At 46.8% G+C, this 12650-nt stretch overlaps 1 protein-coding gene across 1 annotated transcript in view; it reads left to right on the forward strand.

The window, feature by feature from the left end:
* Nucleotides 1-12650, forward strand: part of UMODL1 (uromodulin like 1) — a 92550-nt gene that overhangs the window by 53019 nt on the left and 26881 nt on the right. The window contains exons 13-17 of the mRNA XM_064279741.1: nucleotides 763-1020; nucleotides 3015-3127; nucleotides 6024-6237; nucleotides 9167-9304; nucleotides 12241-12578. Coding sequence (XP_064135811.1) covers nucleotides 763-1020; nucleotides 3015-3127; nucleotides 6024-6237; nucleotides 9167-9304; nucleotides 12241-12578 — 1061 coding nt within the window. The remainder of the gene's footprint in view (nucleotides 1-762; nucleotides 1021-3014; nucleotides 3128-6023; nucleotides 6238-9166; nucleotides 9305-12240; nucleotides 12579-12650) is intronic.

A 12650-nucleotide genomic window follows, 5' to 3' on the forward strand; every position in this document is an offset into this window, starting at 1 on the left:
GATCCTCAGGGTGTTTTTGAATCGCCCCCTGAAAATGAACCTAACCCTGAACCCTTTACTCTCATCCCGAGGGACACGGCTGTCATTCTAGGAAGCCCAGGAATGAGGGGATGTCCCGGGACCTGCTGGGTGACCTGAGACCTCCACGGTCTCAGTGTGGGGTCAAGGCAGGAAGTCTGTGTCCTGGCACCGCTCCTCTCCTGGCAACCTCTGTACCTGGAGAGGTGGTGCCACCTCAGCTCCTCTAAGCATTAGGTGTTTGAGACAGGGAAACTTTCTTTGTGACGATTCTCCCACCGGGGAGGAAAGATGCTCTTCTCAGGGGCTTTTGCATTTAAGGTGACCAAGGATGGGAACCTCTTAAGAGATTTGAGACAAGATCTGAGAAATCACTATATCAGTCCCTCCTGCCTTCAGCTGTCGTGTTTGGTCCTTCTGTTTCATGGGTGATGTTTGTGAATAGTAAGTGTGGTTATCATTGACAGCTTTACCTGATGGACAAAGCCTGGGGCTAATACTTGGTGTCTGGATTCAGGGAAAGAGAAGGCAGAATCAGGACACTGACATCTACTAGCTGAGCCTTTTTGTAAATGTCTCTAATTGATGACAACTTTAAAAGCCTAGCCTTTATATTACGACATTGGAGGTTGGGCCCACCAGCATTAACGTTTGATTTTCAGCATTAGGGGAGGTTTCTCTTGCCCCTTCTCCTTGGAATAGTTTGCTGGGTTTTAATTCCGGCTCTTTCGTTTCACTTCCCAGTTCCTGTCCCTATCAAAAGGATCGTAGTCTCCAACGTGACTGGCACCAGCTTCCACGTGGCATGGGAGGCAGATCTCACCATGTGCCCCACTTTCCAGCTCACCCTGACTTCTAGGCAAAACCTCACCCTAGACCTGGAGACCCAGAACACAAGTGTGACGCTCTCAGGGCTGGAGCCTGGCATCTTGTACGTGGTTGCGATAGCAGACAAAGCATGTGGAAAAGAAAATGCCAAGGCACACTTAAAAGTGAGGACAGGTAACGTGTTCCAGAAGCACCTGTCATCGTCCGTACTTAAAGGGAAGGAAAGAAATGCACTGGAAAGATCTTAGGTGGACGGAGGTTTTAAAAGAGCTGGATTTGTTTGAGGGCTGCTGGGTGTCTGTCTTCCTCTCAGCTCATCTGCAACTGCCAGACAGGTTTTCTTAGTTCTCTAGTGCTGCCATCACAGAAACACCACAAGTGGGCGGCTTTAAAGAACAGTAATCTATTTCTCACCATTCTGGAGGCTAAAAGTCCAAACCAGGGTCTTGGTGTGTCAATTCCTTCCATGGGCCCCTCTCTCAGTTTCTGCTATCTGACAGCAATCCTTGGTAGTCTTGACTTGGAGACGACCCTCACATAGCATTTGTCTTTCCCTGTGTGTGTGTCTTGGTATCCATTCTGCTCTTTTCATAACTTAGAAGTGATTAGGTTTAGGGCCTACCCTATACTGGTCTTACTGCATTAACATAAAAGAAAACCTCTATTTCCAAACAGGATCCCATCCACAGGTACAGGGGGCCAGGACTTCAATGCATATTTGGGGGGAAACAATTCAATCCATAACACATGACCTGGCTCATTTCAAGAAAAGGTGTGGGGCAGCCTGGGAATGTGCGTGGGTTCTTTGTGGAGCCGCATCCACGCCCTAACACCCTCTCACTCTCAGTGAACCTGCCCTTGGCTGTCAGGAAGGACAATGATAGACAGTCGGGCAGCAGGCAGCCAGACCGACAATCTGTGATCTGCCACTAGGGCCTGAACCACACAGTAGGGACGTCATAGAATTGAGTGATAACAAATCAAACGTAGACTCCAATGAGCTGAAGCTGATCTTTGTCCATAGTTAGATATCCAAGTAAAATTCCTCTTTTCTCCCCAATAGCATTTGTGCCATGGATTGAATTATGTCCCCCAAAAAATGTGTGTATCAACTTGGTTAGGCCATGGTTCCCAGTATTCCGTGTTTGTCCTCCATTTTGTGATTGCAGTTTTATGTGAAAGAGGATTAGGGTGGGATTGTGACACCCTTACCAGGTCACATCCCCAATCCAATGTAAAGAGAGTTTCTCTGGGGTGTGGCCTGCACCACCTTTTATCTCTCAAGAGATAAAAGGAAAGGTAAGCAAGCAGAGAGTTGGGGTCCTCACACCACCAAGAAAGCAGCACCTGGAGCAGAGTGCGTCCTTTGGACCTGAGGTTCCTGCGCTGAGATGCTCCCAGACCAAGGGAAGACTACTTACAGAAGCAGACTGCTACATCTTTCTTCCGTGGAGCGGCTAGGTGGTGGGTTCAAACCGCCAACCTTTGGGTGAAGCGCTTTAACCACTGGGCCACCAGGGCTCCTTTTCTGCTCCACAGGACCCCACAGTCAATAAAGAAGTTCCACTGGAAAGAAGTCCACACAAAGCAAAGGGCAACAGAGAACAAGGCTTACCTCCCGTCTACTGGAGTGTCGGCCACTGTGAGAGGTTAACGCCCCAGCTTGCTTTAGAAGCGAGGAGGCTGTCAGGACCTTCCTCCAGAGTCAACAGAGAGAGAAAGCCTTCCCCTGGAGCTGATGCCCTGAATTCAGACTTCTGGCTTACTGGACTGTGAGAGAATAAACTTCTCTTTGTTAAAGCCATCCATTGTGGTATTCTGTTATAGCAGTACTAGATGACTAAGATAATTTGTAATCTGCATATTTTCTTAAGCTATAGCTTACCTGACTAGCAAGCACATGTGTGATGTTGTAGAATTAGCTGCCCAAGACTTGATGGCTGTGTTCTCCAAGGGGATGCACACTGCTGGGTGGTACCTGCTGTCTTCAGGCTCTGTTCCTGGGTCTTCTGGAGTCTGGGCGCCGTGTCTGTAAGCTCCAGGGCCCAGGGCAGCCTTGGTTCAATGTTCCTCATGGCCAAATGGAAAAACTCTGTTATTAATACTGAAATGGCAGCCTGTCACCTTGTACATAGCCATTGCAAACGTTTTTATTCTCTAACCTGCAGCGGCCCAGAAGCTCAGTGGAAAAGTCCGAATAGCAAACGTCACGTATTCAGAATGCTTCCGCAATGCCAGCAGCGTGGAGTACCAGGACTTCCTAGAACTCTTCTTTAGGGTGGTAAGTTGGTGACAGTAATGTTTATTTCTTTTTGAGACAAGAGGGATGGCAGGGGCAAAGGGACTAGTATTCTACCTTCCTCCAACCAGGACTTAGGTTGTAAGCCTGATAGCCTCCTCGCTTCTAAAGCAAGCTGGAGCGTTAACCTCTCGCAGTGGCCGACACTCCAGTAGACAGGAGGTAAGCCTTGTTCTCTGTTGCCCTTTGCTTTGTGCGGACTTCTTTCTGGTGGAACTTCTTTATTGACTACAGGGCCCTGTGGAGCAGAAAAGGAGCCCTGGTGGCCCAGCGGTTAAAGCGCTTCATCCAAAGGTTGGTGGTTTGAACCCACCACCTAGCCGCTCCACGGAAGAAAGATGTGGGAGTCTGCTTCTGTAAAGATTATAGCCTTGGAAACCCTATGGGGCAGTTCTACTCTGTCCTTAAGGGTTGCTATGGTTCGGAATCGACTCGATGAAAACTGGTTTGGGTTTTTTGGGTGAGGCAGAAGGCCTCTCCCCTGCCTTTTTAAAAAACTTAAAAAAAAATGAGAGATATTTCACATACCATAAAATTAGCTTTCAAAGGGTACAGTTCAATGGCCTTTAGTTTATTCACAGAGTTGTACAAACATCCCACCGTCGGTTTTAGAACTTTTCATTATCCCCAAAAGAAACTCATACCATTAGTATTCACTCTTCATTTTCCCATCTCCAAGCCCCTGACAAAACTACAAGTCTACTTTCTGTCTTTATGGATTAACCTCTTCTGGACATTTCACATAAATGGAATCATGCAATATTTGTCCTCTTGTGTTTGACTTATTTCACTCAGTATCATGTTTTCATGGTTCATCCATGTAGTAGCATGTACCTGAACGTCATTCTTCTTCATGGCTGAGGAATACATATTCCACTGTATGGGTGTACCCCAACCTGTTGATGGACATTTAGGTTGTTTCCACTTTTGACTATTATAGATAATGCTTCTGTAGCCCTGTTCCTCAAAAAAAAAAAAAGCTCCTATTCTTTCTTGTGCATTTTCTAACCACGCCCTTAGCATTCTTCAGGGAAGTATATTGTTAGGATTTATAAAGGGTAGCAATCGCAATATTCTTTGTGATAGGGGTTAGATTACCCTTTGAAGAATAGAAAATGCACTTGTTATAATATAATCACCTCATTTGCAGAGTGGAAATCTCATAAATTTTAGCTTTTCCTCAGTCTGGGAGTTCAGTTTTAAGACCCAGAAGAGAGGGCGTTTAACCGCGCCATCTAGTGGCAAAGGGTGATACCACTGTGGTGTGTTAGTGGTGGCCACACGGTGTGTTTTCAAGGTTCATCCGTGTGGGAGCATGTATCGGTATTTTATTCCTCTTTGTGGCTGATATTATTCTATTCTATTACATTCTATTATGTTATAATAATTATAGGTATTATATCTAATCCTTCTATCATTATAATGATAGTCCATTGTACGTGTACGTACCACAGTGGGTTTCTCCAGTCATCTGTTGATGGACACTAGGGCTGTTTCCACCTTTTGGCTACAGTGAATAGTGCTGCGGCAAACATTGGTGTACAAGCCTCTGCCGCAGTTTTCTTGGTTAATCTCTCTTCTTGAAACCATTTCCCTCTTTGTCTGTTTTTGGGGATAGTTATTTTTGTTTGTCTAGAATTTAAGGATGGCAAATAACCATAGGACGTTAAAGCAAGTTCCGGGATGCAGTGGGTTAAAGGAGCACCTAGTTCTTTATCACTTCCTAATAAGGATCCTGGAACTTTACTTTGAGATTTGTTTGAAATGCAACTTAAAGTGACATTCATCCAAGGTCATGGCAGATCCCTGCCTGGAAGTTCCAGGGAAAGAGAGAGAAAGAGGAGTTGAGTGTTCACTGGTAATGATGCAGCCACGTGGTGGCACCAACCGAAGCCCCCTCGGGGTCTCTCGGGTCTGTAGCCTTTGGTAGGAGGCACAGTTTTGCTCCTGCTGGGCCACCCTAAGGCCCGGGAGGGAATCCATGAGCGCAAGTTTCAAGACACTGCTGCTCCTCACACAGTTCAGATAAGGAGAGATTTCCCTGCAAAGGTCAACCTTGGGGCTATGCTTTTCCATGGTCGATCTGAGTTATACTGAATGTTTGAAACTCATTCTAAGATTGTGTCTTTGTGGGCATTTTGACCATGGTGGGCTAAAATGGAATAATATAATGTGTGATGTATGATTCTGTCCAAAGTTATGGAATGTAAAACAAGGCTTTTAGGGGAAGGAACTGCCGTATCAGGAGAAAAGATTGTTCTAGAAAAAACATAGGGTGGTGGTCTCCTTCCCCACCACCACTCATGCAGCCCTCTGCCCTCTGTGACTCTGAGCTGGGAGTTAAAAAAAAAAAAAAGTTTATGTTGAATCCACCCCCTCATTGTGAACCCATGTGTGTCAGAGTAGAACTGCGCTCCATTGTATCGCTCTCGGTCACTAGATGGCACTGTTAAACTTGCTGATTTTTTGGAAGTAGCTCAACAGGCACCTTGGCACCTCTGGGTGGACTCAAACCACCCATCTTTCAGTTAGCAGCCTAGCGCATTAATTGCTTGCACCACCTGGGGACTGAGCTAAGAACAGCAGATTCTAAATGGGATAGTACGCCCCCTACCAAGTTATATGCCCTTGAGGGTAGGGTCCCTGTCTTTGCACCTGGCCCCATTTTCCACCTGCAGAAAGGAAACTTTCTGTAACTGTTTGCTGGTCATGCTGGGGACACGGTCTTCTCACTATCACAGAATCACCCGGGCACTTGTGCTGGCCTCAGGGACACAGCAGACAGGAATGGGGCCCAGAGCTGACCTTGGCTTCTACCTTTTGCCCAGGGTGAGCGAAGACAAGGGCAACTTCCCTCAAGTGGTCTGTCTCCCTAAAGGTGCGGAATGCCTTACCAGCCCCCACGCTTCAGCTCATGGAGGAGGGTGGAATTAAGATGGAAGTCACCGGTGTCAGCAATGGCAGCGTCGTGGTGGCATTCGACCTACTGATCATCGCAGACATGGATGCCCGGGAGGTGCTGAACACATTCCTCACCGCCTTACAGAACGTATCTCTGCTGAAGGTGGTCCAAGGTGACACCTTCATCCAAGGTACGTGGAAGTCGGGACCCGCGGAGACCTCAGCGGGGCTCTGGGGCCGGAGGAAGGAAAGCCCAGCTATGGCCCCTTTTCCCTTTTTAAATGAATTAATAATTTTTAAAATTTTTCTAATTTTGAAATAACTACAGAGAAACAGAAAGTTGGAAACAAACAAAAAAAAAAGCACAGGGATGTCCTATATACCCTTCACCCAGTTTCCCCCAGTGGTGACATCTTGTATAACGATATACAAAGTCAAAGCCAGAAAACTGACATTGATACAATCCACGGAACTTATTCAGAATTTCACTAATTTTATAAGCACTTATTTGTGCATGTGTGTGTATGTGTGTTGTTGACTGCTGTCGAGTCAATTCCAACTCATAATGACTCCATGTGATATAGTAGAAATGCCCCACAGGGTTCCTAGACTGTAATCTCTGTGGGAGCAGATCACTGGGTCTTTTCTCCCAGGGAGCCACTGGGCGGGTGCAAACCACAAACCTTTCAGTTAGCAACTGAGTGCTTAACTGTACGAGCCACCAAGGCTCCTTGTGTGTGTATGTAGTTCTATGAAATTCTGTCACGTGTAGATTGGTGTAACCGCCACCACAATCAAGGTACAAAGCATTCTACTACCATGAGGCTCTGTCCTGCAACCCCTTCATGTAAAGCCACAGCCATCCCCTTTCACCCTTCCCCAACCCATGGGCTCTGGTAGCCACTAATCTTTTCTCTACCTCCATAATTTTTTATTTCAAGGATGTTATATGAATGGGGTCACATAGTATGTATCCTTTTGAGATTGGCTTTTTTCGCTGAGTGTAATTGCCTCGAGACCCATCCAAGTTGCTGAGTGTATCAATACTTTTTATTGGTGAGTAGTATTTTTTTTTAGTATTCCATGACATGGATGGACCACCATCTCTTTGTTTTTGAAAAATGCTGTTCCTATGTCTCATTTTATGGGTTTTCCCTTGTTGCTGCTATGATGGATTATTTAAGGATTTAAGGGTTCAAAACATCTTCGAGTGGACATGCAAAGATTCCCAGGGGTGCTGCTCCTTTCTATGGAGCCTGAGCTCTGTTCCCAGCCCTCCGCTGTCACCTGTTTTGAAAAGCTGAGGGCACACCTGCCCTTCTCTGCAGCCAGGTGTCCTCACAGGCATACTTTCTAAGGAGATCCTAATAAAAATAATTGAAAAGAAAAACAAGGAGCAAAAGGCAGTTTAGATTTCTTTTCTCATCTCATATTTGAAAATAAATTATAAATGGTTCACAGTTACCTGTATGAAAAGAAAATATAGATTAATATTTTTCTAATTTTTTGGAATGAGAAGGATTGTCCAAGTTTAAAACCAGAGAAAAAACAACCTCACAAAGGAAAAGGCTGAAATATTTGACTACATAAAAATGTAAATCTTTTATATCAAATAAAATAAAAGGACCATTGTAAGGCAAGCAAGAATAAAAAAAAATTTCAAATAGTTTGATGAAGGATTAATATCCTAAATATATACAGAGATGATACAAATTGATAATAAGATACTAAAAACCTGACAAATGAATGTGCAAAAGACCCAAATAGACAATAAAAGAAGAAACACAAATGACTAATAAAGATGTGATCATCAAAGACAGACACATTAAAAGGAGATCTTTTTGCCCATCTTATAGTAAAGCTTTTTTTTTTTAAACAATACTGATGAAATATGATAGGTCAGGCACTGGCACGCATTGCTGATGGAAATACACATTTCCCGGAAATTGCTAAAACTTCCTGGAAGCCGATTTGGCATTCTGTGTCAAAAGCTTTCAAATGTTCATCTGCTTTGACTTTGGAACTTCACTTCTAGGACTTTTTTCCTACAGGAACAGGCCTCAATGTGGACTGTAGTTTATATACAAAGACATTTATCTCCGGCGTTACTTTAAAAGCGAAAGAAATGGAAATAACCAACAGTCCTATAGTGGAAGCAGTTGTCCTCGAGTCAGCTCCAGCTCCCGGCAGCCCAGTGTGTTTCCGAGTACAACTGTGCTCCTCAGAGTTTTCAGAAGTAGACCACCAGACCCTTCCTGAGGCACCTCTAGGTGGACTTGATCTTCCAACCTTTCATTTAGCTGCTGAGTGTGTTATCTGTTTGCACTACCCAGAGACTTTAGTCTTATAATGGAGGAAGATATTAGTAAATTACATCTGTACCATGAACTGTTACGCAATTATGAAAAATGAGGTTTGTTGAGACAGAAAATATTGCCGATACAAGGAGAAGAGAAGCAGGACTCATTTGTACATAAAACATATTCTTAGCTATGTTGTCATCTATATTTTAAAATACTAGAAGGAAATACATAAACCTGTGAGCATTATCATATCTGGGTGGTGGCCTTAAGGATAGATTTTATACACTTAGCTTTGCGTTTCTGGTTTGTGTCTGTTTTCTGCACTACCTGGCATTGCTGTTTATCAGCTAGCTAGCTGAGCCTAAAGATGAAAGGCAAGGCAAGTTGCTGTGAGGGCCTTCTGTTGGGGGTAGGTCTTGCCGCCTGGGTCCCTTGGCCGGAGGCCATGGGCTGGGGTGGTCCCTGCTCAGCTCCTGGTTGATAACCTGCTTAGCTGAGCACTCACTCCCAGCCTGGGACCAGGCGTCCTCCTTCCAGAGTTGGTCACCTATGACAGGAACAGTCCCTGCAGACTGTCTCTCACCAGCTCACCTCCAGCCCCAGTGGGAAATCAGGGTGCTGCCCTCTCCCTCTATCTCTGCAGAACCCGTGACCTTGACTGTGGTTTGACCTAACTCAATGCTTCTCATCTTTTTTCCCTGAAAGGCATGTGCCCCACAAGGGCGTACGAATCGACCCCAGAGTACACACACACCTTATGCGCTAGCACCCTCACACCCATGGTGATGTTGTGCTGTGTTTTCTAAATGTCACGCAGATTATGACGAGTGTGAAAGGGGTGAGGACGACTGTGTGCCAGGGACCTCATGTCTTAACACACTGGGGTCCTTCACCTGCAGCTGCACAGGAGGGGCCCCTGACTTCTGGGTGGAGTATCCTGGGAGACCTTGCAAAGGTAAGGCTCTGGTCATCCTTGTCCTGGAACACCATCTGATAATCTGCTCCTTTAATGGCAGTCATTTGCAAAATGCTTCTTCACCAAATAAGATCAGCCTACTTTTATGACCTGGGCAAGTTTCTTTATTGTGTGTACACACGTGTGTATGTGTATGTGCACGTCTGTGTGTCCCTCCCCATTCTTGCACACGTCATCTGCCTTCTGGCTGGTGCCTTATATCTCCAGGCGTTCGTTCTGATGCCCGTGATGAGAAAATACACACAAACTCAGGCAGGTCAAGGCGGTGACTACCTCAATGTTAAAAGTAATCTTGTGAAATTTGTGTGACACACCACACAGGAAACATTTCTACTCAGCTGCTCTGTACTCTGCCATTTTCCCATTAAACACAGCTTTAGAAGACTTGGGGGCTTTTAGGAGATTCAGTGATGACCCTGAGACGACCCTTGCCCTCTAGGGTTTGCAGTCCAGTGAAAGGAGACAGACATCTGTCAAGTAAGTCTGGTGTCACAGAGAATATGACATGTTGTCTGCTCAGGGTAGATAGCGGAGGCTCAGAGGAGTGTTTTTCCAGTTCCCGTGAGTGTATTCAGGGAGGGCTTCCTGGAAGAGGTGTCTTTGAGCTGGTCTTCAGTGATAGCTAAGAGAACACCTGGTAGAGAGGGTTGCAGTGGGGGGTGGATGGAATGGCGAGAACAAAGACAGCTGTGAAAGTGGGGAAGTTCCAAACACACAGGTTGGGCTGGCTGGGTGTGGGTCCCTGGAGGAGGGGGTGAGAGAGATGGAATGAGGCCAGACAAGAAGGACACAGATGCCGTGAGCAGCAGTTTGGACTTTACCCTGGAGACAGGGGTGAACTAGGTGAAGAGGTGGCACGTTTGCTGAAGTTTTAATGAGTTCCAGGGATCTGGGGGCTAATCAAGATCAAAGATATGAGCATCAGATGGCAGTGTTGCACAGTGTGTTGGGGTTCACGCATTGACAGGTGCTGCACGTAGGGGGCAGTCCATCACAGAAGACCTTACAAAGTCAAGTGGCATGGGGTGGAGGGGAGCATTCACCAGAAGGGGAAGAGGACAAGAGAACCCCCAGGGAAGGAGAGGGGAATGGAGGGAGGCTTACATGTCTAGGCAACACCCCTTAGTAACAACATGGGGAGTCTCTGGGTTTAAAAAAAAAAAAATTGCCATCAAGTTGATTCCAACTCATAGCGACCCTATAGGACAGAGCAGAACTGCCCCACAGGGTTTGCAAGTATTGGCTGGTAGATTCAAACTGCTGACCCTTTGGTTAGCATCCGAATTCTTGACCACTGTACCGCCAGGGATCCTCTGGGTCGAAGGGCGGCAGCAATTTGGGGTCCTTATAACTACAGGAAGGAGCTCTGGTGGTACAGTGGTTAAGCACTCGGCTGCTACCTGAAAGATTGGCAGGAACCCACCATCTGCTCTGTGGGAGAAAGATGTGGCAGTCTGCTCCTGTAAAGATTCATAGACTTGGGAACCCTATGGGCAGTTCTACCCTGTCCTACAGGGTCACTAAGAGTCAGAATTGACTCAACAGCAATGGCTTATAACTGCAGGGTTTCTCTCTCTCTCTCTCTTTTTTTTTTTTTTAAAGCTATTAGATGTTAGGCACAGTTTCATGGAATATGCAAAGCGGTAGGCTCTAAATGGCTTAACTCTGCTTATACGGGCTATTTTTAAAGAATTGAATTTGAGTTTGGCAGCAACAGGCTTTTTGGGATACTGGGCCCAGCTCACTATGAAGAACTAAACAACCTGGGGCCAACACACAGAGCCTGTCGTTGGCTCATTTATACAACAGAGGTCCATCCAGAGAGAAAAGAAGGCGTGGATGAGGCCAGCAGGAAACCAGCCTGCTCCAGGCCTCCATTGGTGTCCACAGGGAGCGGACACCGAAAATTTGTGGATGTCTCAGACAACCACACAGACCACCTTGTTGTTCTTCTGGCCGTTGAAACCAAGCGTGTTCTGGGGACAAGGAGGAAACAGGGACAGGAACGTGGGTCACAGGATCCTGAGATTAGAGATGATTGACCCTGTCCTAGAGATTCAAACTCAGGCCCCTGAGGTTAGATGTCTTGCCCAAGTCCGTGGGCTCGGCACACCCAGAGCCAGCCTGGGAGAGGCTGGAGGGCCAGGGTGGGGGGCTGTCCTAGTTTCCTAGTGCTGCTCTGATACCAATAGCACAAGTGGGTGCTTTTGCAGAACAGATACTTTCTCAGTCTGGAGGCTAAAAGTCCAAATCAGGGTCTCAGCCATGTCAGTTCCTTCCTTGTCTGTAGCCCCAGGTTGGTCCTTCGTTCCTTGGTGTTCTTTGGCTTATAGAAGATCCCCACAGGATGTCTGCCTCCCCTGTGTGTGTAGGGGTTCTACCAAAATATCTACTCAGGCAGAACACCCCCTAGGGAACTCCCTTTTCAACTGACTGCTTGATTACATTACATTAGATTGCATTATGGAAGGTTATCACATCACATTATGTAACGTAGTTACATTATGGAACGCTATCTGCTTTATTCGAGGCCATCTGATTTAGCTACATGTAACTTTTTTTTTTTTTAACTACTCTGTCGCAGCATATGTAACTCTCCATAACAGCAACCAGACTAGTGTTTGGCCAAAAAACCAGGAACCATATGGCCTAGCCATGTCGACACATTAAATTAATCATCACAGGCCCCTCAGGAGCTAAGCCACGTCTGTTGGCTGGTGGAAATGTGGAACACGTGTGTGTGTGTGTGTGTGTGTACACACATGGCTGTGGCTTGAGCGTGCAATTCCTGTTCTGGGCCATTGCAGGGTACAGAGTGGGTCCCCGTCTGCCACTCACCCCCTGGCTCACAGGCAGGGCTTACATGGCTGACCCAAAACACAGACCCATCTTCTTTGTCTCCTTGTGCCTTACAGGTGACTCTCCTGGCAACACAATTCAGGTCCCTGGGTCCTCTCTGACCCCCGGCCCAGAGCAGCCTTCCACTTCCCCAGAAAGCAGGGCTCCCCTTGTGCAAGGTGCAAGCCCCACGGCCCAGAGCCTATCCCAACGGATGAACCTGACGGGGGCAGTCAGGGTGCTCTGTGAGATCGAGAGGGTGGCCATCGCCATCCAGAAGCACTTCCTGCAGCAGGAGTCCATCCCCGAGTCCTCCTTGTACCTGGGCAAGCCAGCCTGCAACGTGAGCAGCAGCAACAGCACCCACGTGCTCCTGGTGGCTGGCTGGAGCGAGTGCGGGACCACCGTGCAGAGCGTGAGGACCAGGAAGGCGGGCAGGCGGGGCTCATGGGAGGGCTCCCGTCTGGCCTGGGGGCCGGGGAAGGCT

Source organism: Loxodonta africana, chromosome 2 (assembly GCF_030014295.1).
Source record: "Loxodonta africana isolate mLoxAfr1 chromosome 2, mLoxAfr1.hap2, whole genome shotgun sequence".
In the NCBI taxonomy this organism is placed as follows: domain Eukaryota; kingdom Metazoa; phylum Chordata; class Mammalia; order Proboscidea; family Elephantidae; genus Loxodonta; species Loxodonta africana.